We start from the raw sequence: 22320 nt of genomic DNA on the forward strand, positions 1-22320 counted from the left end.
GCGTGCACCAAAAAAAAAAGAAAAGAATACGCACAGCAGCACAAGGAAAGTCTGTTTAAAACACTGAGATGTTACAAACTGGAACATTTGGCGTGTGTGTGGGAGGATGTCGGCGGCAGAAGACATGATGATGATGATGATGATGATGATGATGATGATGATGATTATTTCCTCCACCTTGGGGGAGGATCCGTCCACGTAACGCACGAGCAAACACTCACTCGCTCTTCCTCCTTCAGCCGTGAGGCATCACCAGCAGTGGAGCCGCAGCTTGGAGATGTCCTTTGCGCTCTCACAGGGAGTGTGGAGTCCAGACAGAAGAAGAAGAAGAAGAAACCTCTGATATTTCCTCTCGCTTGGACGGTTTTTGTTTTATTTTCGTGTCTTCAGACGAAAGCGTTTCCCCTCTGGAACCGTCGTTGTCCAAACTAGAGGATGAACAGCATTAGACAGGTGCCCACTCGGGTGAAAACCAGGCGGACTGAGGCCAACCTCGGAGCGGAGAGGGAGCATTTTGACAAGCAGCAGGTAAAAATGCACTTAATGCAAACTGCGGGAGGAAACCTGCGCTTTATTCAGGCCTGCGGTGGCTTTACCGTGTATATGTGTGTGTGTGTCCGTGTGTGTGCGCTCACTGTGTACCGCATAGGCCACGTTTCCAATTAACACCCTGCCATGGGAATTCAGTGTTTGATATGTGAATCAAATGTCTTGAAGGGAAATTGTCCAATTACGGCCAGCTTAGAGCGAGGGGTGTGTGTGTGTGTGTGTGTGTGTGTGTCATTTTGACTAGTCCTCACAACTTAAAAGACAAAGGATTCAGAGTTGGTGCTAATGTTCAGGTTATCATTAGGTTTAGGTAAGGAGGTGGATGGTAAAGGTTAGGGGAAGCATTATGACAATGAGGGTCCTCACAAGTGTAGAATTGCAGGTGCGTGTGTTAAATTATGTTTTTTAATCCTTATATCTGTTCACCTCAACTTCTAGTGTAAGACTATTTACACAACAGAAAATGAGCCACATTAGGACAAACTTTTTATTTTCATTTTCAAAATGTTCTGAGAGATTTGTCCATTCAAACAAAATGTATAATGTGCATCTGATTAGTCGACTAACTGATCAACAGAAAAATAACTGCCGACTATACCGTATATATATATATATATATATATATATATATATATTAGATATTTTTTGGCAGTTTTTCAAGCCTTTATAATTTAGGAAAGACAGGAAATGGGGTGAGAGAGAGAGGGGGAGATGCAGCAAAAGGCCGCAGGTCGAAGTCGAATGTGCGGCCGCTACCTCAAGGACCATCAGCCTCTTTACACGGGGCGACTGCTCTGACCTCTGTGCCACCGGCCGCCCCTGCAATATTATTAGGTTTTTTTTCAGTGAGAATTCTGTTCTTCAGCCTCACGTATGGAGATTTCCTGCTTTACTGTTTTAAATCATATTTTAAACTGGATATTTTTGTGTTTTTGACGGAAAAAAACAAGACCTTTGAGAAAAACTGGTGGACATTGTCACTATTTTTATGACTTTCTATAACCAGCAGATTAATTGACAATGAAAATAACCATTAGTTGTAGCCCTAACGCCAACCGTGGCCACACGGCACCGTGTATAGTCACACAATTCATTCCTCCCTGAAGTCTGTCCACTGGTATCATGCTGATCTAGTCCTTCCTGTTTGGCCACCTTTCCTCCCTCACACACATTTGTTTCTATCTTATGCACTTAGAAAAAAGGGAAAAGAAGCTTTAACTTTGAGATATCAGCCTTGTAGACTGCATGGGAATCTGATTTCCTTGAATGTGTGCACTGAAGGAATGAGGTTTCTCTCATTCTTCATGCAACAACAGGTGTCATGTGGTTTCTTGCTGTGACCTCTCTGCAGCCATTCTAATTAAACAAGCACAGCCTCTCATCAACAAACTGTTAAACTGTTTATGCTCTTTACCATCGTACAAGATACTTGAGCGTCGACAGCATTGTTAAGTAAATGCTGTTAAAGACAAACCTGCCGGTCATAGAGCTGCGGCGTCAAGTCAAGCACACACCCCAGACTGACATGGAAACGTGAGATTCAGACGAGGTTGGGCAACTGAACAAACTGTTAAACAGCTGCTGGCACTTTCAGTATCATGCTCTCTGAAATGGGCTGAGCGTTCACTCCACTGGGTGTATACTCCTCTGTCAGTGTTTTATTTGCTTTTGAAGCACATGTGGAGGTGGAGCCGAAGTGCTTGTGTTTCTTCTGTGTCCCTTTTTCCCAAAATAGCAAGAGTAAGAGAATGTAGCATTTGAATCATAATCAGAAATTTAAATAGACCTTGTTTCTTTTACCCAGTCCCATTTTTTACTCAAGTTTTTTGCCTTGAGTTAATGTTAATGTTGTTTAATGTTACTGCATATTTGTTGATTTGAAAAGTAGATATCGTTGCATTACCAGTTTCATGCTGTGCAACAAATGTTCAACATGTTTGTAAAGGATTAAAGTGTTGTTTAAAACCCAGCATACTCAGAGTTGGGCTGCAAGTAATGATTATTTTCATTCAAATCATTTCTAAATTAATTATTTAGTTTCTAAAATGTCATAAAATACTGAACATTTTCCATCCCAGTTACTCAAAATCCAAGGTGATATCTTATGTCAGACAAAATCAAAAGATATTCATAAATATGATATACAACAGAGGAGCGTAGGAAATCTCCATAATCTGAGGTTGAAAACAGAATTTCTGCCACTTTTGGATCAAAAATTACCTAAACAATTAGTCCATTATCAAAACAGTTATTTATTTATTTGTTATGTCGATCGATTAATTGACTAATCGTTGCAGCTTTATTCAGAATGAAGGAAAATGAACTGCTCTGAATGGTGTTCTTGTTTAATATGAATGACTGTCGGGTGTCACCGCTCAGTTGAATGAATCCACCGGGCAATATGCAAATGAGGTGGGCCGTATGACAGAATCCGACTCCTGATTATTGGAGTTTGCTGGATGTGGAGACTCAACTGTTGAACTGGTTTATTATCCACTAACCGAGCTGTTTGAAATGACAAACATAGCAACTATTGGTTGAATAAGTGTTCTTTTAGGTTGAACCTGTGGTGTTTATGTCTAGGAAGGAGCCCCTATATTTCTCTATTATGTATTATTTAAATTTCTCTCGTCGTAGAGTTTCTCAATACTGCTGATTCATCCAGTCCTCTGACTGAAACTCCTGCTCCACTCTCTCCTCTTTATGTTGACCTCCGTTTCCCAAGGTGAAATGTCTCACACAGCGTCCTGTGTGTTTGTGTGTAGTGTTTGCTTTCCCTCTCTCCTGTTGCCGAGTGAGCGCCCGTGAGAGAGGGAAGGGGGATGGGAGTACTGGAGGGTAAACACAGCTTCTGAGTGGGAGAGAGAATTAAAAGCACGTTGGTTGCGATTGTTTCACACTTGAATAAAAAAGGCTGATGCATTAAACACGTCTTTGTTTTTCTAGTGAGGTCTTACGTCAGCATTTGTCAACAAAGAAAAAATGGATTTGAGCAATGACTTTAATTTGAATCCTTCTATCAAAGTATTTCTACACACTAAATGATTGAGTCAAGTATGTTGAGCAGATAAACCGTACAAAGAACACATGTAATGCTCATGCATTATTTACACAACATGTGCTCTTGATGTCCATAATACCCCTGTGTTTTCACTGAAAACAGACCAACATTAAAGTCTTCACACAATGTAATCATACCACATTTATGATATGGTTCTTTAATCATAATATGCTGTGCCCTGGCTTCCATTATGGTCCGCAGCCACACATAACCATGAACATTGTGGGCATCATGAGCTAATTAAACAGCTCTGCCAACCTTCTTGAGTGCTAAAGATCTGTTTATCTTTTGAGTATTTTAGTGGATGCACTTTTAATAATTAAAGTAGACATAGCCTAATAATAAGAGATGGTTCTTTAACTACCCTTTGTTGACCCTTTTCCAAAGCATTATTCTCTTCAGTATAAGTTTATCACTGTGAAAAAGCTTCTATAACAAAATGCTCCATTTGTCTGTAGTTCCAAGGTTTTCCGTAGTAGCCATTGTCCAGGTGTGTCCTTTTTATTGCATTGAACCTGTTAATATATATCATGTATGAACAACATTTGTTGTTGTTTCACATGTTACTTCTATGTCTAAATGTTAGCACTAAAGACAGATGAACACCATGTGTGGTTTCTGGGCTGGAGGAGTGATTTTGATACATCTGTTTAAGGACAGATGTGCAGGTAGAGGGAGTAGGGATGGGTGCACCGATCCTTTTCACAGAATACATTCCTTCAAGTTGATAAAAGCCGTTTTCATCTATGAACTCCGGACATTGTTAGGAGAATCCGGTCCAATCATAGTTTCCTTCTCACACATGCAGCACACGACAGGAGATTCTCCATGTCTGATGCGTTTGTACTTACTGTAAATAGTTTGGTTTAGGTGAAGGAGGCGCCTATGTAGAGCGGCAGGATGCAGGACGTGACATGATTTACACCGCACTGATACAGCCGGTTCTTAATTTGGTCATAAACAAACAAGACTCTCATGTTTCTAGAATTTGTCTGAGGATTTTGCGTCGTCCATTACTGACAGAAGTCCCTGAGTCTGTCCTTGTGTAAATCACTTTTCTTCTTCTTCTTCACCCTCAGAGATTTGTTTTCTTTCGGTTTTGGCAAGAGACACCATGAACACGCCAACTCGCTCACCGTGAATACAGCGCGCAATTAGCTGCACAATGAGCTGCACTGTTTACTCATGGGCTCTCTCTGACACTAAACAGTCTTGATACTTAGGGAGCCTTGAGGACAAACTGTTTTTGATGTCTGAGCCAACTCATTCTGACATTTACATTCTCACATACAGCTCTGCCAGGTAATGTCTATAATTTCAGTTTTGCTGTACATGTGTGAAAGGGGCTTGAATGTATCGAACCTTTTCAATTTTTATAATTTCTTCTAAATAGTGTCAGTTTCTCTGACACTATTTTATAGGACATGTTTGACTGCGAGACCTAAAATACGAATGCATTGATTCAGCATCCCACTTGTGTGTAGGTAGATTATGTACGCGCCAGGCTGTCTCGACGCAAGTCACTCATTGACGTCACAGAGAGGCTGACAACCGCTCATTCATTGGTTGTCCCGTTTCCTTCCTTAAACAAGTGCACTACCGTAGCAGGCAACGTGAGAAGTACCAGCAATAAAGAGAAGTCAGGGGTTCAAGAGTATTTGGCGCGTTCAACAGGCTGACCAGAGTCGCGCAAAAATATTTATGTTCATTTCCAACCATCACTAAGACGGAGATCAAAAGTCAATGTCCAGTCGAGGCTTGTGTTAGGATCATTGCCTGTGTTGATGTGGGAGAGGCTGTGCTTGTTTGATTAGAAAAGGGACAAAGAAGCAGGAGGAGAGGAGCATTATAATAATAAGATAATAAAATATCAAAATAACAACAAAATAATAATAATATTTGATCTGAGAAAAAAAATATTAAGTGGAGAAAGCTGTGATGTTTTTGTGTTGACTGAAAGTGGCGTCAAGGACATTTAACCTCTCACTTTGCATTTCCTTTGTTGCTTCTGTGACACACTGATTTAATACACTGCCCAGGTGAATTGCTACATGTGGCTAATAGGTGTGAGCTGTGCTAAAGTCTTTTTGTGACCTTGTCAGACCCAGCAGCAGTCTGTTGAATTAAGCTGATAAGGACCTGCAATAAGTGCTCTTGCCTCGGGGCATTATGTCCAGTGAGCAGCAGCTCAGGTGTAGCGTCGATGCTTTGACTTCATTAACTTCACACGCTCTGCCGCACCAGGATGTCAAAGCACATGGACACGCTGCTGAAAGGCAAAGATGACAAGGTAAGACAGACACGCCTCAAGGTTGGAGGTATTCGGGCAGCGTGGAGGGTGTACTGCGTCAAGGCTAAAGTAATGCTAGCTGGCAATACCTTACGGCAGGCCTTGGGGATTAGTCCAGGCTTTCCCTCCCTCTCACTTCTCCTCTCTGCTGGACAGAGGATTTACTGACGCTTGAACCAGATGCAGCACTAATTTGTTGGGCAGTCGACAGTGTCAGCATGTCTGGAGGGCTTGGACCGGATCTCTCTGTTAGTAAGAAAGTTTGGATTTCATCTGACTTACCTTTCAGGAAATGGTGTCTGTGTTTGTGTTGGTGTGTGACCTATGTGTAGGTTGATGAGGGGCTTGATAGTAAGTCTTTGAATCACGTGTGGTAGCTTTTCTCAGTTATAGTGAAAACAAGTACAGTAAATGTTTTATTGACAAAAAGGTTACTCAAGAGAATAATAGACGGAAAAGTACAAATGTACACATAAAAACACAGAAATAATACACAGAATTTAGCTATAGTATATTATAGTATATTTAGCTGGTGGTCCTGCGCGTATTATGACAGTTGACAGTATGTAGTATTTGGTCACTCTTCGCCAATTGTCCTGCATTCAGTGTTCTCCTCCATCCGGTCCCTTTCCTCGCTCTCTCGCTGCTCTCTGACTGACAGCCATTCTGATGTACTATGAGAGTCTCCCTGCAGCCTCCCTGCTCCTCTGCCATCTGTTGAGGCCTCAGTGCCAGGTTCTGTGTGCCAGAGCGCGGCCCCCATCCAACCCAATCTTCTAGCCCAGCTGTCGGCGTTCCTCCCCAAACAAACCCCTCATTGTCGCACAGGCCTCCATGCTAGCCCACTGCACTTGCCCTGTGTAAACGAGGAACGAGCAGTTCATCTGCGTCAGAAGCAGGCGAGTGGGAGTCTCATATTAACCAGTACCCTCCTCTCTCACTCTGACCGCCACAGTAGCCCCTCTGTGCTTTGTTGTGTGACCATGTATGTTTTGGTGGTTCTGTGGGGATTGGGGTGGGGCGGCAACTCCCACGTTTTGTTATGTATTAAAGAGGCTTTTATGGTGTTTTGTGGGATTAGGAGTCTCTGCCATTGATATGTGATTATGTTTCAAATAAAGACGTGACATGGATTTCAAAGCCTGTGTTTGAGGGTAAGACCAAAGAACCAGAGTCTTATGCTGTCACTTCTACTACATATAATAAGTATGCACTCATGTTTAAGGAGACTGTTTTTATGCGTATGATGACTTTGAGAAGAGAGGCAGAGATTGAAGATGTTGCTGCTTTAATGCTTGAGCTGTATGTTGGATTAGTGTCTTATGTAATACTGTGATAGGGAAGCTGGCTAGCATCAGACAGATATTATGAACCTCAACAGATGTTTTAAAACGGCACAAGGCACGTGTGCTTTTGTACTACATTTGAGTCTTGGTTTTTGGTTAAAGGTTTGACCCACGTCCTTAAATATTTAAGGTTCCATTAAAAGTGAGATTTCCATGTATGTTTTGATTATAAAATGGGTAACGGGGCTATATAAATACTGTGAAAGCACAAAACACTGAATCCACTGACAAATAAACAACACCCGTATTCAGAAACTGTTCCTTAAAACAATTTGTTAGGACTTCTGTATGGCTGTTATGAGATTTTAGACTGTTTTTTGAACATTAAAGCATGTAAACATGTTCTAGTAGAAACCCAAAATACAAATATGAACCTGAAAAATAATCCTGGCTAAGCATGTTGGAAAAAAATATAGAAATCTGCATTTTTTTCCCAAGCTGTCCTGGCTTTTCATGCTGATTTTAACAAAGACGCGCAGGTTAGGTTGATTGCAACACCTCAGTGGGACATCAGGCTGGAGAGTGTACGTTTTCAGCACACTTCCCTCAAACAAAACACAGCACTGAATTGTGACTTAAGGCGGTTTACAACATGGCGTTTTAAGCCTGATTTAGCTGTGGGTGGTGTCGCAGTAGTAGAGGGTAATTGTGCTGTATTTTGATCATTATGTAATCATTATGTGCTTGTGAGTCACTGTTTCAAATCAAAAGGCAACATCATTGTCATGCTTGTTTGATTGTATAAGGGATACATTCCTCTGCTGTGCAATCAGGCTCCAATTGAAATAAATTTTGGTGAATAATTCAAATTTAAAAGATGGGGGAAGGAGGAGTAAGAGAAATATTAACAACCCTTTGTTATCATGTGCCCCGACCAAAAAGACAAATACATTTTTTACTATTTTCAAAGGTCTTCATGGAAATGCAGTTGAACAGCACGTCATCAAATTTTTACGAAATATTCTTAATGTTTTCTCTTTCTGTGCAAATCACAGCTCTCATCCCGCCTTTTTTCCCATCAAAAAAGTAATGAAAAAATTTTTTTTTCATTTATTAGTGACAAACCAAGAATTTACAAAACGAGAGAACAAAATAGATGTATTTACAAAACAAAAGTATTTGCAAAATTACTAATACAAACAAGATAGTAATGCATACACAACAAAAGATTTAAAAAAAAAAAAAAATAGAAGAGGAGGGAAATAGAGGGAGAAAGGGGGAAAGAATCCATAATTTATTATGTTATACAGTATATTCAAATGGCACTTTAAACGTGCGCTGCTCAGTCTTCTCATGGTCACTTAGTTAAAAAAATCTTGGAAATCAGTTGGTCTTTGAAATAACTCATGAAAGACTCACATCCACTCATAACTCACGTCCACTGTATCACTTTTTTGTTTCTTTTTTCCTTTTTTCCTAAGGTTTGTTTTTCTCCCTAAATTGAGAAGTCTGTTGATAAGCCTAAAATGTATTTGCACATTTGATTGTTTCTAAAAACATTATTTAGGATGTGCTACTTGGATATAGACCTATAAGATATAGGCGGTGACATTACAACAGCCCTGAAGCTGGATTCAGTTGGAGCTTTTCATTATGATAACTTACACTTCCTCGTGTCTCTTTTCCCGTGACCTGGAAACTGTTCTCCCTCTGCTATCATGGAGGAACTTCATCATCCCTTGAATGCACCTCGAGGAGGCTTCTGGCGGAGCTTAGAGTGAGGAAACACAGGTGCATCCTAACTCGGAAGTCTTTTATCAAGTGACGTGGCGTATAATGTCTCACAGTTTAAAGCAGCTCGTTTGGCAGCTTCGGCTCCTCTGCCCTCGTCTCTCTCTCTCTCTCTCTCTCTCTCTCTCTCTACCTCGCTACCCCCCACCCCCGCCCCCTCCCTGGGAAGAGCTAAGACGCAAGGACGAGAAATGAGTGAGGGAAGCGCAGAGAAATGTTAGCATAATAAAAAGCGTCTTGCTCATTAGCACTTCAGCAGAGAAGATTGCTTCCTATGTCTTTGACATATAATTTTATTGGCACAAAAAGGGGGTTGACCATGACAAGAGTGGTCTAGTGTAACATGGCCACACCAGGCAGTTATCATATTGCCTCTGTGGGGCACTGTATCCGAGGTTCATCGAAATAAGTGAATGTCCACGGGGACACACATCCAACAGTGTGGAGATCCAGACTGTGTGTGTTTCTGTCTCTCACTTCCTTCTCTTTTTTTCAGCGACACTTGTTTTACCAGCTGGACAGGTTGCAGAGCAGCTCTGGGGACAGTCTCTCTCTCTCTCTCAGGCTCTCGTTATCAGGAGGATTATTTATGTGATGCTATCTTTTTAGATGCAGGAATTGTTTCCTCTGATCTGAGTTCCAGTAGATGACAAGGCATAAAGCTTAACACCACACACCTTCATTTTGTTCACATGAAAGGGCGCTTGGCAGCACGAGACATTGACACATATCTTAATCAAGATGTTTGTGATACTGTACCACTGGCAAAGAAACAAAAGAAAGTGCAAATGACTTCTTTTCTGTGGTCACCTTAGATTTTAAGTCAGGCTCATCTTAGCATCACAACCATTCAAATCGGCAAGCTGCTCATATGCTAGTAGGATTCTAGTTCATCCTTCATTAAAGTCTGTTTTTGGTCAGTTAATGTCAGGCTAAACATAAGGTGAGAACGTCTGTACAAGGCTGTGTGTACACAGTGGGGAGCCATTGTTTCACTGATTAATTCCTGTCATAGCCGAGGAGCCTGTTATCATTTGTTTTCCTCCTGGTCTTTATTTAACTTCTCATGACTTATGTATATTTTGTTATATACATTGTGAGCCCTAGTGGGTGGAAAAGCAAGCCGAACAACATCTAAGATTAACTTCTCTCCTCTACTCTCTTTCTTCTCCTTTCAGCTTAGCAGCATCAGCAAGGCCATCAACTCCACTGAGACACCTGTGAAGGAGAAACATGCACGACGTATCCTTTAAAGAAAAAAAAAATCAACATCAGTAGAGTTATTCTGTTTTGTTTGGATCAGTGATGTGTGTTAGTTTCTCTGTTTTTGGACTGAGTTGACATTTTGTCGTCATTTACCTTCATAGAGGGAAATGTGTCAGCACAGTTAACATGTTGATTACATTATCAAGTTATCATGAAACAGCACTTTTCGGAGAATGTTTATTTTGTAATTTGATACATTTCCAAAATATTACTACAGAGAGAGAAAAACACTTTTTTTGGATGTGTAGGTCAAAGGTATGGGAATGCTCAATTCTGTGATGGTACACAAAGGGGTTACCATTAAGAATAATGTATCCAAGGAGGATAAAGTAACGGCATATTGATAAAGTAATGAGATATGAGACAGAGAAATACAAAAGGTTACCTAGATAGCTCTCAAGAACATGTATGTTTTCCAGTTTTTACATTGTATGTGGGAAATGGCACCTGTTGTACGTAAAAGAGCCAGCAGTCCTGTGATAGTTTGTGCTTCCTTAACAACAGGCCAACAGGAATCATCTTGGGGACTCACAGGGAGAAGGGAGCCTTCACCTTCTGGTCCTACGCTCTGGGCTTCCCTCTGGCTGGGAGCTCCATCCTTAGTTGGAAGTTCTGCCACGTACTGCACAAAGTCCTGCGGGACGGACACCGCAATGTACGGCACCATGTACCCTTCTCTTACGGTTAACTTTGTACAGTAAGGCTTTGTCCAAAAGGCAAAAGCATCGCTTTATTTAAATGTGACCACTAGAGTTGTTCATTCAAGCTGTCACCTTCACAGGTTCTACAAGACTGCATGAGGCATCACAGTTCTCTAGTTGAAATTGGAAAACTGTGGGTGAGTCTTTTAAAATTATTTAAAAAGAAAACGGAGAGATATATAAATGTGTGATAGCTGGATTTCCTGTGAAGCCTGAAACAATCCCCCTCCAGTAAAAGAAAAAAAAGAGCTTCTGTTTGACAAGATTTAAAAGAAGAAACTATTCTTGCTCTCATTTTTATTATGTGTGCTTAATTATTGCCTGTCTTGCTTCTGTGGTTCCCAGAGCAACCTCCATGACAAATACGGACAGTTGGTGGCTCTGTATAGCAAGCTGCTCTGCACCAAAATGGAGTTTCATGTGAAGGTAAGATATATTCGCACCACACTGTATGTTACCAAGCTGCACATACAGCAATGGATGATTAAGCAAAATGTTAGGAATTCACACTGTGGATGGGAATAGGCACTAAACTAAAACTGTACCTCTGCAGCATTCAGAAATCCCACCCAACCTGGAGGTCACAGATGAAGTCCTGGAGCGCACTGCAGGAACCGACATTAACAATGTGTGAGTTTATAAATACAAAAATACACACAGTGACTTTTTTAAGTGTCTCTTTGGCCTTAAATCCTCAATCATCATCATCCTCATCTTCATCAGTCATAAGCACAGCTAATCAGTCCACCCAAAGGAGTTAAATAATAATAAACAGACAAGCCCTGCTTCTTGTTCATTTCACAGGGTCACATCATCATTGTGTCTGAGCGGGGCCACTTTTCTGTCTAACAAAGGTATCACCTTCTCTCCTGCAGGTTCCAGCTCACAGTGGAGGTGTTTGATTACATGGATGCAGAGCTCAGGCTGGCTGAGACAGGTGAAAAAAACCCTCCTCTCACCTTTCCCCCCATCCTACTCTTCTAAGGAAGAGAAACTTGAGCTACGGTAGAGGGCTGTAGCCTGCTCACATTATCTATTTATGTACAATGTGCTGAGAGCCCTTTGAAGAAGGGGACATTATGAGCAACTCTTCCTCTGTCCTGCCTGTTTTCGCATTGTCCATTTTTTAGAAGAATGTGATTTCAGTCACATGGTCCAGTTTTAACTCATGTCCTGTTACGCCTAAATTTGTTTTAACTGATGAGGAAATGCCTTCAATTAGAAGACATTAAGTCGATTTGCTCCATTGCAACTGCAGCGGTATGCTCCTCCCATGACTACAGGGTGGAGGCCCAGGATCAAGTCTCAAACACCGTAAACAAGATTTTGCAGCTGCACTGTTAAAGAGGCGTACTTGTATGCATACTGAAATCACTGGCACAAAATCTGCAACCGTAACTGAATTTTTGTACTTATATTATCAGGATGTTTTACAGAATGGGTAAAGGTACAATCTATGTTTGTATCACTATCCTTTCTCATTTATCCATTGAGGACTAGAAAAGGGCATTATTTAGACCCAAAATTCTAAAGGCAAGGCATCTTTATTTATGTAGCACATTTCATACCAAGGCAACTCAAGGAGCTTTACATAAAGACAACATTTTTTAAAAACAGCATAAAAACAAAAAATACAGTTAAAAGCAGGACCAAAGAAGAATAATGGCCATCATCTGTGTCAGTGTTGCAGCACAGAAAAAACAACTCCTCTACAAAATGTTTGGTAAGGGACGGTCCATGGGGATACTTAACATCCACTGTGTGCTTCTGTCTTTGATCTCTCTCCCAGTGATCCGACAGCTCAACACATCCATCGCCATCTCCACTCTCACATCAGGCCAGTGTCGGCTTGCTCCGCTTATCCAAGTTATCCAGGACTGTAGTCACCTCTACCACTTCACTGTCAAGCTGCTATTCAAGCTGCATTCCTGTAAGTTACAGTTATGACTCCCTCTTAGCCTTTTAAATTCTGGGATAAATGTGTTAAATGTTCTATATCCACAAATAAAGCAAGTGTGGCTCTAATTCAAACTATTGCCTTGAGATAATTTATGTTCCTCAAAGCATAAAAACTTTGTACCATATTGTGGATTTCAGGTCTCCCTGCTGACACCTTACAAGGACACCGTGATCGTTTCCACGACCAATTCCACAGGTAGGTCATCCACGGCTTCAGCAAGAGTGACCGCACCAAAGGGGAGAGAGTAGTGTGCAACATAATCCTGCCTCACCCAGCAGTGCCCATGCAAATGTGCCCATCGCTGCTTCCCTTCCCCCGCCCTTTGTGATGTGTCAGTCGGGGCTACGGTCACAGACGCATTTATATCTCTGCTGCTGAGTTCAGAGAGGACTGTTTAGGGAGATGGTGCTATTAGCTGACGTCTATTATTTATCACAAATTGTGCAATTTTACTGAGACACGTAAAGCATTATAACATAGTTTCCCATACCTGCTACCTGTGAAAAGACATGAAAGCCGAGTAACTTGTCGTCCTTTGTCCCACAGCCTTAAGACCTTCTTCAATAAAGCCAGAGACATGCTGTTCTTCAAGAGACTGATCCAGATCCCCAAACTGCCTGATGTAAGAGCTCAGAGGGATGGGGAGAGACGGTGGGATGACTTCAGTGCTGAGTCACAGTCTCCATCTTGGATTTCAAAGATTTTACAACAAACTAATACTGCTACTGTTGGCTACAAACTGGAGAAATTGGATGATTATTTACAGTTATGCGATGATGAAAACTGGGTCGGCCATAAATAAATCAATAACCTACTGTAACAGATTTAACCAATATCCAACTTTTTGTCTGTCTCTTTGTCAGTCCCCGCCTAACTTCCTGCATGCAGCCTCACTGGCAAAGCACGTGAAGCCAGTGGTGGTCATACCTGATGAGTACGAACCAGAGCAACAAGACGACGATGACGACGATCCCGAGCCGCTCATCGAGATCAGCAACGTGTCAGCAGCCAGCATACAGGCACAGCCACAGGTGTGGCACAAAAGTCACAGATGCGTGCGTGGATATAGCCACTCACAGACGCACACATACAATAGTACCATGATGTTCTTTCACTTATCATTTTACCTTTTTTCAGCAAACGGACATATTTGATCAGACGTTTGGACCTCCAAATGGAGGCTTTGATGACAGGTGAGCCGTGATTGTCAGTCAGACTATTTGGTTTCAGTGTGAAGTCTGTGCCAGCACACTCTCACTGTGTGTGCTGTCCTGCAGGGATCTCCAGATTGAGAGCCTGAAACGGGACCTGGAGTTGTTGAGAGCTGAACTGGAGAGAGTCAAAGCAGAGGTAAGGACTGAGTCACTTATTGCTTGTAGGTTTCAGGCTTTTTGTGTGTCCATAGAAGAGGTGTGACAGCAGAGGGCATCCTTATCTACGTGCAAAGGAATCTGGGTCATGCGTTGGGTGGATGCAAATGCTGCTCTTGACATGTGGAATGTGGCAAGTAGTCTCTGAACTAGACGAGAGTGTCCAGTCGATATTTCTGACGTCACAGATCTAGATTGCAACCTCTTTTTTTGTGCATGTCATCTCTCCTCTCTCTTGCCGTGTCTCTTGTGTTTTTCTGTTGCTACAAAGCAGAAATAAAGTTGAAAAGAGCAAGTGATAAGATTGTTGGTATCAACAGATGAGCAGGTGGTGTTTGTATTATAAACACATCTTGTCATGTTGAATATTGAACAAACTGGATTTGTACTGACACCAGTAGATTATTCCTTAAGTGCAGATGTGAATTTTCCTCTCCTGAAGGCTCAGCGTTACATCACGCAGCTGAAATCCCAAATCAACAGTTTGGAGGCCGAACTAGAAGAACAGCGTGCACAGAAACAACGTGCTCTTGTGGAAAATGAACAACTGCGCATGGAGCTGGAGGCGACGCGTCGCCGAAACGCAGAACACGAGACTTCACAAGCCCTCTTCATTGAAGCAGAAAGTAAGACATACAGTCAGTGCTGTTCCTCATATACATGGACAAAATGTGGTCAACGCTTTTATCTCTCTGTACAGAAAGGGCGCAGGCCACTGAGCAGCGGTACAATAAGATGAAGGAGAAGCACACAGAGCTGGTGGCCAGCCATGCTGAACTGCTTCGGAAGGTACAGACAGACTGCAGACCAGTCCAGAGATGTTTGTTTTAAATTAGATGTCAGCACCTGGCTATGTGTGGTAACACTAAACGTGTTAATGCGCCGACAGAGTGCAGACACTGTGAAGATGCTATCAGCAACCCAGCAGACCCAGGAAGAGGTGGAGAGGACCAAACATCAGCTGTCGTTTGAGGTTGATCGAATAAGACAGGAAGCTGACATGAAGGTTGGTGGTTTTCCTTTTAAAAGAAACAAACATGGAGGAGTCAAGGTGGCAGCGTGGTGTAGATGCATGTAGATAATGCTTTTGTGTTGTAGCTGGAAGAGCAGAAATTTGAAATGGAGAAGTTGAAGAGACAGCTGGAGGAGAAGATGGCAGAGGTGACGCGCATCAGTGGGACTTTGCAGAGCAGCGAGATGGTGAGTGTTCACCTGTAACATTATAATAAAGCAACGTACACCAATAATGTTTAGCTATTCTCCACCATTTAGTATTTAGAGTTGTTCTGTGTTTAGAGGAATGAGGCATGTCGCACATTTCCTTCCGACCCTCACGACCATCTGCCTCTTCTGGCTTCCCTCTTCACTCTCTCTCTCTCTGTCTGTCTTTTGACAGACGTCGGAGCAAATGAACAGCTCAATGGCGGCTCTGCAGGCAGAGAAGGAGCATCTGATGCGATCTGTGAGTGAGAAGGAGGCTGAGCTGTCGTCTCTGCGGCAGTCTGCGCAGGTGCAGCAGTCGTCACTTCAGCAGGAGCGAGAGAGGAACAGCAGGGAGCTGGGAGAGCTGCAGGGCAAACTGCAGGAGAAGGTCAGTCAGGATGGCCGAGCCAAACTCAGCAGTGTGAACAGGAGACAACTCTCCACTAAATACGTGCAGTTGTATTCAGCAGTATTTTCGGTATTTTAAAAAAGCTTTCAGGCTCATGATTAGTAGAAGTAATTTTTTAAATCCCAGGTATCACCATACAATCATGCGCAGATCTGAACCTTTATGAAAAACAATGACTTTTGAAGGGCATAACTTGATTGTGACTGTGCATATTTATACAGTGGCTATGTTTAGTAGATTTGCAATAATATAATAATAACCCTGAGATAGTACTCAATGTGTTAAATTATGATTTGGAGATTTTTCCATTTATGTCAAAGTATCGGCATGCAGTTTAGACTTCTGCTGTACTAATCAAACCATGACTCATAATCTGATTTTAAGGCATTTTAGAAAACCAAACTGGTTGACACACTCTTGCACATATTAAATATATCTCACTATGATATGGAAAAAGTAGTATTGCACATGATACTGAAAATAATATTGTATTATGCGCATATATCTGTACTTCCTGCACTTTACTGTACACACTGCATCTACATAAAGGTAATAAGAACAAAGGCTTCATTTGTTTGTTTTAATCTAACAGTTAATCTTGTTGTTGATAACTGTATTATTGGGTGCAGTGGGCCTCTGCAGATATCAAGATTAGCGGTCATGAGATGCTCTGATAAAAAAATTGTTGTATGTCATTCTAATTCTCTTGTATTAAATCATATGCATGTTCTTCTGATTGTGTATTTATGTGTGTATGTGCGCATGTAGTCGAGTCAGGAGGAGCAGCTGAAGAAGAAGCTTCTGGAGGAGCAGTTTGCTTTGCTGCAGGGCACCGTCACAGAGGCCGAGAACATCATCCAAGATGCTGTTGGTAAACTGGATGATCCCCTTCATGTACGCTGCACCAGCTCTCCAGGTCAGACCGCTGCTTTATTATTTCAACAGACATAAACTGAAAACATTAAGTACAATTAAGAGATGAGTGTGTGTGAGAATGAAATCAGAGATTTTGACCCTAGCTGGTTGACAACATTGTTTTGTGGAGACTTTCACAAGTCTTATGTTGTTGTTTTTTTTCAAACCTCTGTTTGTCCTCCAACCCCAGATTACCTTGTAAGTCGGGCAGAGGCCACACTGGGGTCCATAGACAAAGTGAAAAAGGGCCACGCAGATTATCTGAGTAATATGGGGGGTGAGTTTGCATTGCTTCTTATTCAACATGATCCTGCTGACCTCATGGGAGTTTGTGGCCGGTTTGTTAACATAGCACAACGCTCTCTTACTGTATGTTCTTGTAAGCAGATGCTGGAGGGCTGCTGAGGGCTCTGACCCAGTTTTCCCACTTGGCAGCGGATACAATCATCAACGGGAGCGCCACTGCACACATGGCACCCACTGACCATGCAGACCGTAAGGAATATCTGGATTACCTCATTGACATTTACACCAGTCATATTTGCATAGCACATCTTAGTCAGATTAATACTTCCAGTTTCAATTTCGAACCTCAACTTTAGAAGAATGTGCGCTCCACGTTGTGCAGCATTGTGTACGGTAGTCGATCACTGCCCTTTCACACCCCTCAGGACTGACAGAGAATTGCAGAGGCTGTGCGTCTGAGAGTCTGCAGTTCTTAAAGGACCTGAAGTCCAAGACTACCCTCCAGAGGGCAGACCCCGCCTCCGTTCGCGTGATCGTTCAAAAGATCCTGTACTTGGGCCAGGTGAGAGATTTTTTAAATTAAATGTACGACCAGTAGCTTCCAGGTTCTTTACTTATGTTTAGATAAGGAGACCCAGGTTCACAAGATGTACAGAAGTATGTTTGTTAAATGAATACACATTTTCTGTCAGTTTCCTGATTGCAGACGATTAATGTTAAAAATATGATTATGAATATGACCTTGTCTGCATAGTGTTCAGTAGCGTGATGTGGGTTAGCTGCAAACAAAGAGAGCAGTACCACATTATCATTCTCTTTATTTAGCTTTTTTACCTTTTTAATTCTGAAACTAGTTTCTGGGATAGTGTGGTAAAAAATCAGCAAGTCAGCAATTCAACACCCATAGGTAATAAGCTGGTCTAAAATAGAAATTAACTCTCAATTTAACCACTATATTATTTTCTTTCCGAGGTCGTCAAAAATAAGTTGGTAAAATATATATTTTGCCTCCAGCTTGGACTCAATCTCAGTGGGTGTTCGATTACTGATACTGATCATTTTACCATCAAATCTATTGGGTTTTACCGGCAAGTTTTAAGTCCTTTCCAACATCGTTCACTTGTGTTTTTCTTTATCATTATAATGTAGGAGCTGCGGCCAAAAGGCATGGACGTTCGTCAGGATGAGCTCGGAGATATGGTCGATAAGGAAATGGCTGCAACGTCTGCGGCTATTGAGGATGCAGTGCGCAGGATTGATGTAAGTAATGTAAACTTTAATACTGTGTAATGAATTTACTTGTAATGTTGCAGAGCGTACCTATTGTAACTGATAAACATCATGTATGCTATGTGTATCTGTATTCAGGAAATGATGAATCAGGCACGAAAGGACACATCAGGAATTAAACTGGAGGTCAATGAAAGGTTTGTTCATTTTTGGGACGAGATACATCGTCCGTTAAAATTTAATGAATATCAGGCTTGTGGTAACAATCTTTCAGATTTGGAAATCACTCATCAGACTAATAATTACCAGAATGCATCCTCTGTCTGTCAGCCTTTTCTTTTAATTCTCTACTCTTTCACTCTCTTTTACAGAATCCTCAACAGCTGCACAGACCTGATGAAGGTACTGTTTGAACTAATGAACTGTATGTTCTCCACTGCCAAATGTACTCTGCATATATCCTAGTTAGAATTAACGTCCTAATGAACGTGTTCTCTTCTGTTACCCTCCACTCCTCCTTTAGGCCATCCGTATGCTGATCATATCATCTACAGACTTGCAGAAGGAGATTGTCGAGGGTGGGAGGGTGAGTCACACTGTTCTCACTTGGAGGCTAAAACTGGCAGCATATATTTGTTTGAGTTCAACAGCTTTTGGTTCTGAGAGAAAACCGGGAGCTGCTCCATTCAGAAAAATGACTTACAGGACTAACAGTACTATTGTGCGGCTTGTTCAGGGCGCAGCCACCATTAAGGAGTTCTACGCCAGGAACTCTCGCTGGACTGAGGGACTCATCTCTGCTGCCAAGGCTGTGGGATGGGGAGCCACTGAGATGGTGTAAGTTACACAGGACATTACATGTTTTATTCTTATATCAGTCAATGTATTTCATGTAGCATTTTTAAACCCAACTGTCAAACTAATTCTTAAAGTAAACGGGATGTGGCTCTTTGGCTAATATCAAATACAAGAGTCAATACTTGTGACATTTTAGAGAAAGTTCAGATTTAATTAATTTAATTGGTCTTTAAGAAGGAAATTATTGCCACTAGCAGATACACATTGCTAGCTGGGTTGCAGCTCAGGCACAATAAACATCTTTACCTGCTTCCTCACAGGGAGTCTGCTGATAAGGTGGTGCTGCACACAGGCAAATACGAAGAGTTGATTGTCTGCTCCCACGAGATCGCTGCCAGCACAGCACAGCTGGTTGCTGCCTCAAAGGTGAGAGTCAATTAATTTCCAAGAGAAATACAACAATAAAAACCCTATTATCGTAGAAATGTACTACATTGTAACTGTGTCCTCTGGTCTCACTCACACGCTCTCCTCTGCACTTAGGTTAAGGCCGACCGCAGCAGTAAGAGGCTGTCAGTTCTCCAGCAGGCTTCTCGCCATGTGAATGAAATGGCAGCCAATGTGGTCGCCTCAACAAGGACGGGCCAGGAGCACCTGGTGGACAAAGGTGAGTATAATGTGATCTGTGCACTAAATCAATGAAGACTCTGATGGGCATCTGACTAATAAACACTTTTTCACGTGCAGAAACTATGGACTTCTCTGGGATGTCTCTCATCAAGTTGAGAAAAGAAGAAATGGAGTCACAGGTAAGTTGCTCACAGGACAGTCGGGCTGCAAGTGTATGTGCCTTACTTTTACTTTATATGTTACCTACTGAAAACATTCACTATTCAAATTTCTTATTAATTAAATGTAAGTTTATAAGTCTTCATACATTTTTTAATGTATTTTCCTTTTTGTTTTTGGCCCCTTATTACCCTCTTTACCCTTATTAAATGTAAGTCTAATATTACCCAGTTACACCCACTGTTGATACCAAGCTACAACATGGTTATTACTTACAGAGTATTATTTAATTATCTCTATTATAAACTGTTACCTCATTATTACCATGTTATTACTCAGGTGTAATATTAAGGACCTAAACCAAACTACGTTGTTTTATGGTAGTTCACAACGTAAACAACGTGTTCCCCGTGTTTAAAACAATGACCAGGAGCATCATGCGTTTAATGCGCAGTGCGGCCCAGGACATTGACAAGTGACGCCAGATGGCCCTGACAATGCATGCTGAGTTGGGATGAGAATGGGTTGAAATAACTTGTTTGTTTCCCGACCCCCCAGGTGAAAGTGCTGGAATTAGAGAGTCATTTAGAGAACGAGCGCCTGCGTTTGGGCGAGTTGAGGAAGAAACACTACAATTTGGCCGGAGTTCCTTCAGAGCAGGTTTCTGAGGGGAACGGAGAAGTAACCTCGCTAGCTCACCCTGCCAACATGTCACCAAAACCCAGCAAGCCCTCTGTCTCGAGGAAACCCGCGTTGGCCCAAAAACCCAATGTACCACCCAAATCCCCGGTAAGGGCTGGGAAGAGGCTGCGTGTTGCATGTGCGGAAATAAGATGCAACTTGTTGATAAATCTTCTCATCTGTATGTTTTCTTCCATATGTTGCAGTTTAAGTAACGCCTGAGCAGAAGAGAAATACTCCACTAACGGATGGTTGGGCTGACCAGAGAAGGATCCTCTTGTTGTGAACATACGGTTCCTTTAAGTTGCATGCTGACAATCCTCTGCCTCATCCTGCATCTCACCCTTTTCTTTCTTTCTTCCTCTTTGTTTTTTTTAAATGTTTTGTCTTTTTGCCAAAATGGACCAGAAGCCTGATTTTTGACCCTTGATGCCTATGAGGGATATACTGTATTTACCCCCACCTTTTTTAAAAAGAAACATACGCATGCCATTCAGGCAGAACCCTTTTTATTTTAGTATTTGGCATCAAGAACAAAAGAAGGTTAATATTATATGTTTAGGTTGTGTGAAAGTATATATTTTTTCTGCATCACAAACCTTTTAGTTGACTAAGTCCTGCTGCTGCTTTTAGATCACAAACCTTGATAATACACAAACTGACAGCATGTGTTGTATGTCACCAGTTCACTATACTTTGGACAGCCTTTTTGCACACTGTTCTGGATGTTCATTACAGAGCACATCACATTTTTCTTAATGTACACTGTGTGCTATTTATGTTGCGGTGGGGAATCACATTATGTGTCCATGTTGCTGCAAAAGTTTTACATACCTCTGCCTTCATATTGGACAGTGTGCGTCTAATGTGCAGCTTTCTTTCTCCACAGTACAGGATTGTCTCAGAGGCCTTGGCATGTGCTGTACTCATGCAGTGAATCTCACCTGTAGAGACATTCAGACTGTTTAGTAGTGTGCCACTCACACCCAGTATCATTTATATCTACACTCAGCTCTTGAATGTCCTTTTATTAGAGAACCTGGATAATATGTTAAAGCATACAGACCGACTTAATGCTCGCACACAAATATCAGATGTAGGTGTCCTTAGTTGTCCAATGCTTCTTTTAGGCTAAATGAAGATTTAGGGTTAGTTAAAGTACAATATAAATGTGTTCAAGTTATCTTTTGCCTCTGGGAGCTCTTCATACAGGGTCTTAAAATGCATCTTTTTATGTTCTGTCCTTTCCTCTGTACCAAATGTCTTTATACACTGAGATCTATTAATATATTTTAGTAAAGATGATAGCGGTTTCTCCTTGTAAGAAGTGTAAATGTCAAACAAATGAACAATAAATGTTTGATTTAATGTCCAGTTGTGTTTCTTGTTCCAATCTTAAGATTTTTTTGGTATCATTTGTACAAACAGTTGATCAATAACAACACAATCACACAAAGCACGTTCAAGAAGAAACAGGCCAAGTTATCTAAGATTAAACTAAATCTCAGCCTGGTGTAATTGGCAACAGTTTTAACTCAAACTGATTAAAATTACGATACAATATTGGTAGCTTAAAGTTCCTAAAAATGTTCTATGCATATTTCCTTTTCATAATGCTACCATGAAATCCACTTGGTTTTATGTTAATACAGTGATAATATTAAATGAAGCGTTTTGTCTAAAATGTCATTTGTTTTATATATTGCTTATTAAAGGCTGCCTGTACCTCAATTCCTCAAAAACGGGTGCTTTCTGATGGGTTTTTTCATCAACCT

At 41.5% G+C, this 22320-nt stretch overlaps 1 protein-coding gene across 1 annotated transcript; it reads left to right on the plus strand.

Annotated features, from left to right (window-relative positions):
- Positions 1-236: 236 nt before the first annotated feature.
- hip1rb (huntingtin interacting protein 1 related b) lies at positions 237-21913 on the plus strand. Its single transcript, XM_083911994.1, has 32 exons — positions 237-528; positions 10156-10219; positions 10756-10898; positions 11025-11081; positions 11290-11370; positions 11498-11574; positions 11820-11881; positions 12734-12874; positions 13042-13099; positions 13451-13526; positions 13768-13935; positions 14042-14097; positions 14182-14254; positions 14717-14900; positions 14975-15063; positions 15164-15280; positions 15373-15474; positions 15671-15865; positions 16655-16802; positions 16992-17078; positions 17189-17296; positions 17473-17609; positions 18197-18307; positions 18416-18474; positions 18649-18679; positions 18801-18863; positions 19014-19114; positions 19396-19501; positions 19619-19742; positions 19823-19884; positions 20423-20653; positions 20752-21913. Exons 1-32 carry the CDS (start codon positions 436-438, stop codon positions 20758-20760), a joined length of 3213 nt encoding a protein of 1070 aa, XP_083768120.1. The 5' UTR covers positions 237-435; the 3' UTR covers positions 20761-21913.
- The last annotated feature ends 407 nt before the right edge of the window (positions 21914-22320 follow it).

This window comes from Echiichthys vipera (assembly GCF_963691815.1).
Source record: "Echiichthys vipera genome assembly, chromosome: 4".
Taxonomy (NCBI): domain Eukaryota; kingdom Metazoa; phylum Chordata; class Actinopteri; order Perciformes; family Trachinidae; genus Echiichthys; species Echiichthys vipera.

Bases quoted from the DNA above. Each gene is read 5' to 3' on its own strand.
- hip1rb (XM_083911994.1), top strand. From the start codon at position 436: ATGAACAGCATTAGACAGGTGCCCACTCGGGTGAAAACCAGGCGGACT. The intron at 16,803-16,991 runs GTCAGACCGCTG...CTCCAACCCCAG, and splicing joins ACGCTGCACCAGCTCTCCAG to ATTACCTTGTAAGTCGGGCA. The intron at 18,475-18,648 runs GTTTGTTCATTT...TCTCTTTTACAG, and splicing joins AAACTGGAGGTCAATGAAAG to AATCCTCAACAGCTGCACAG.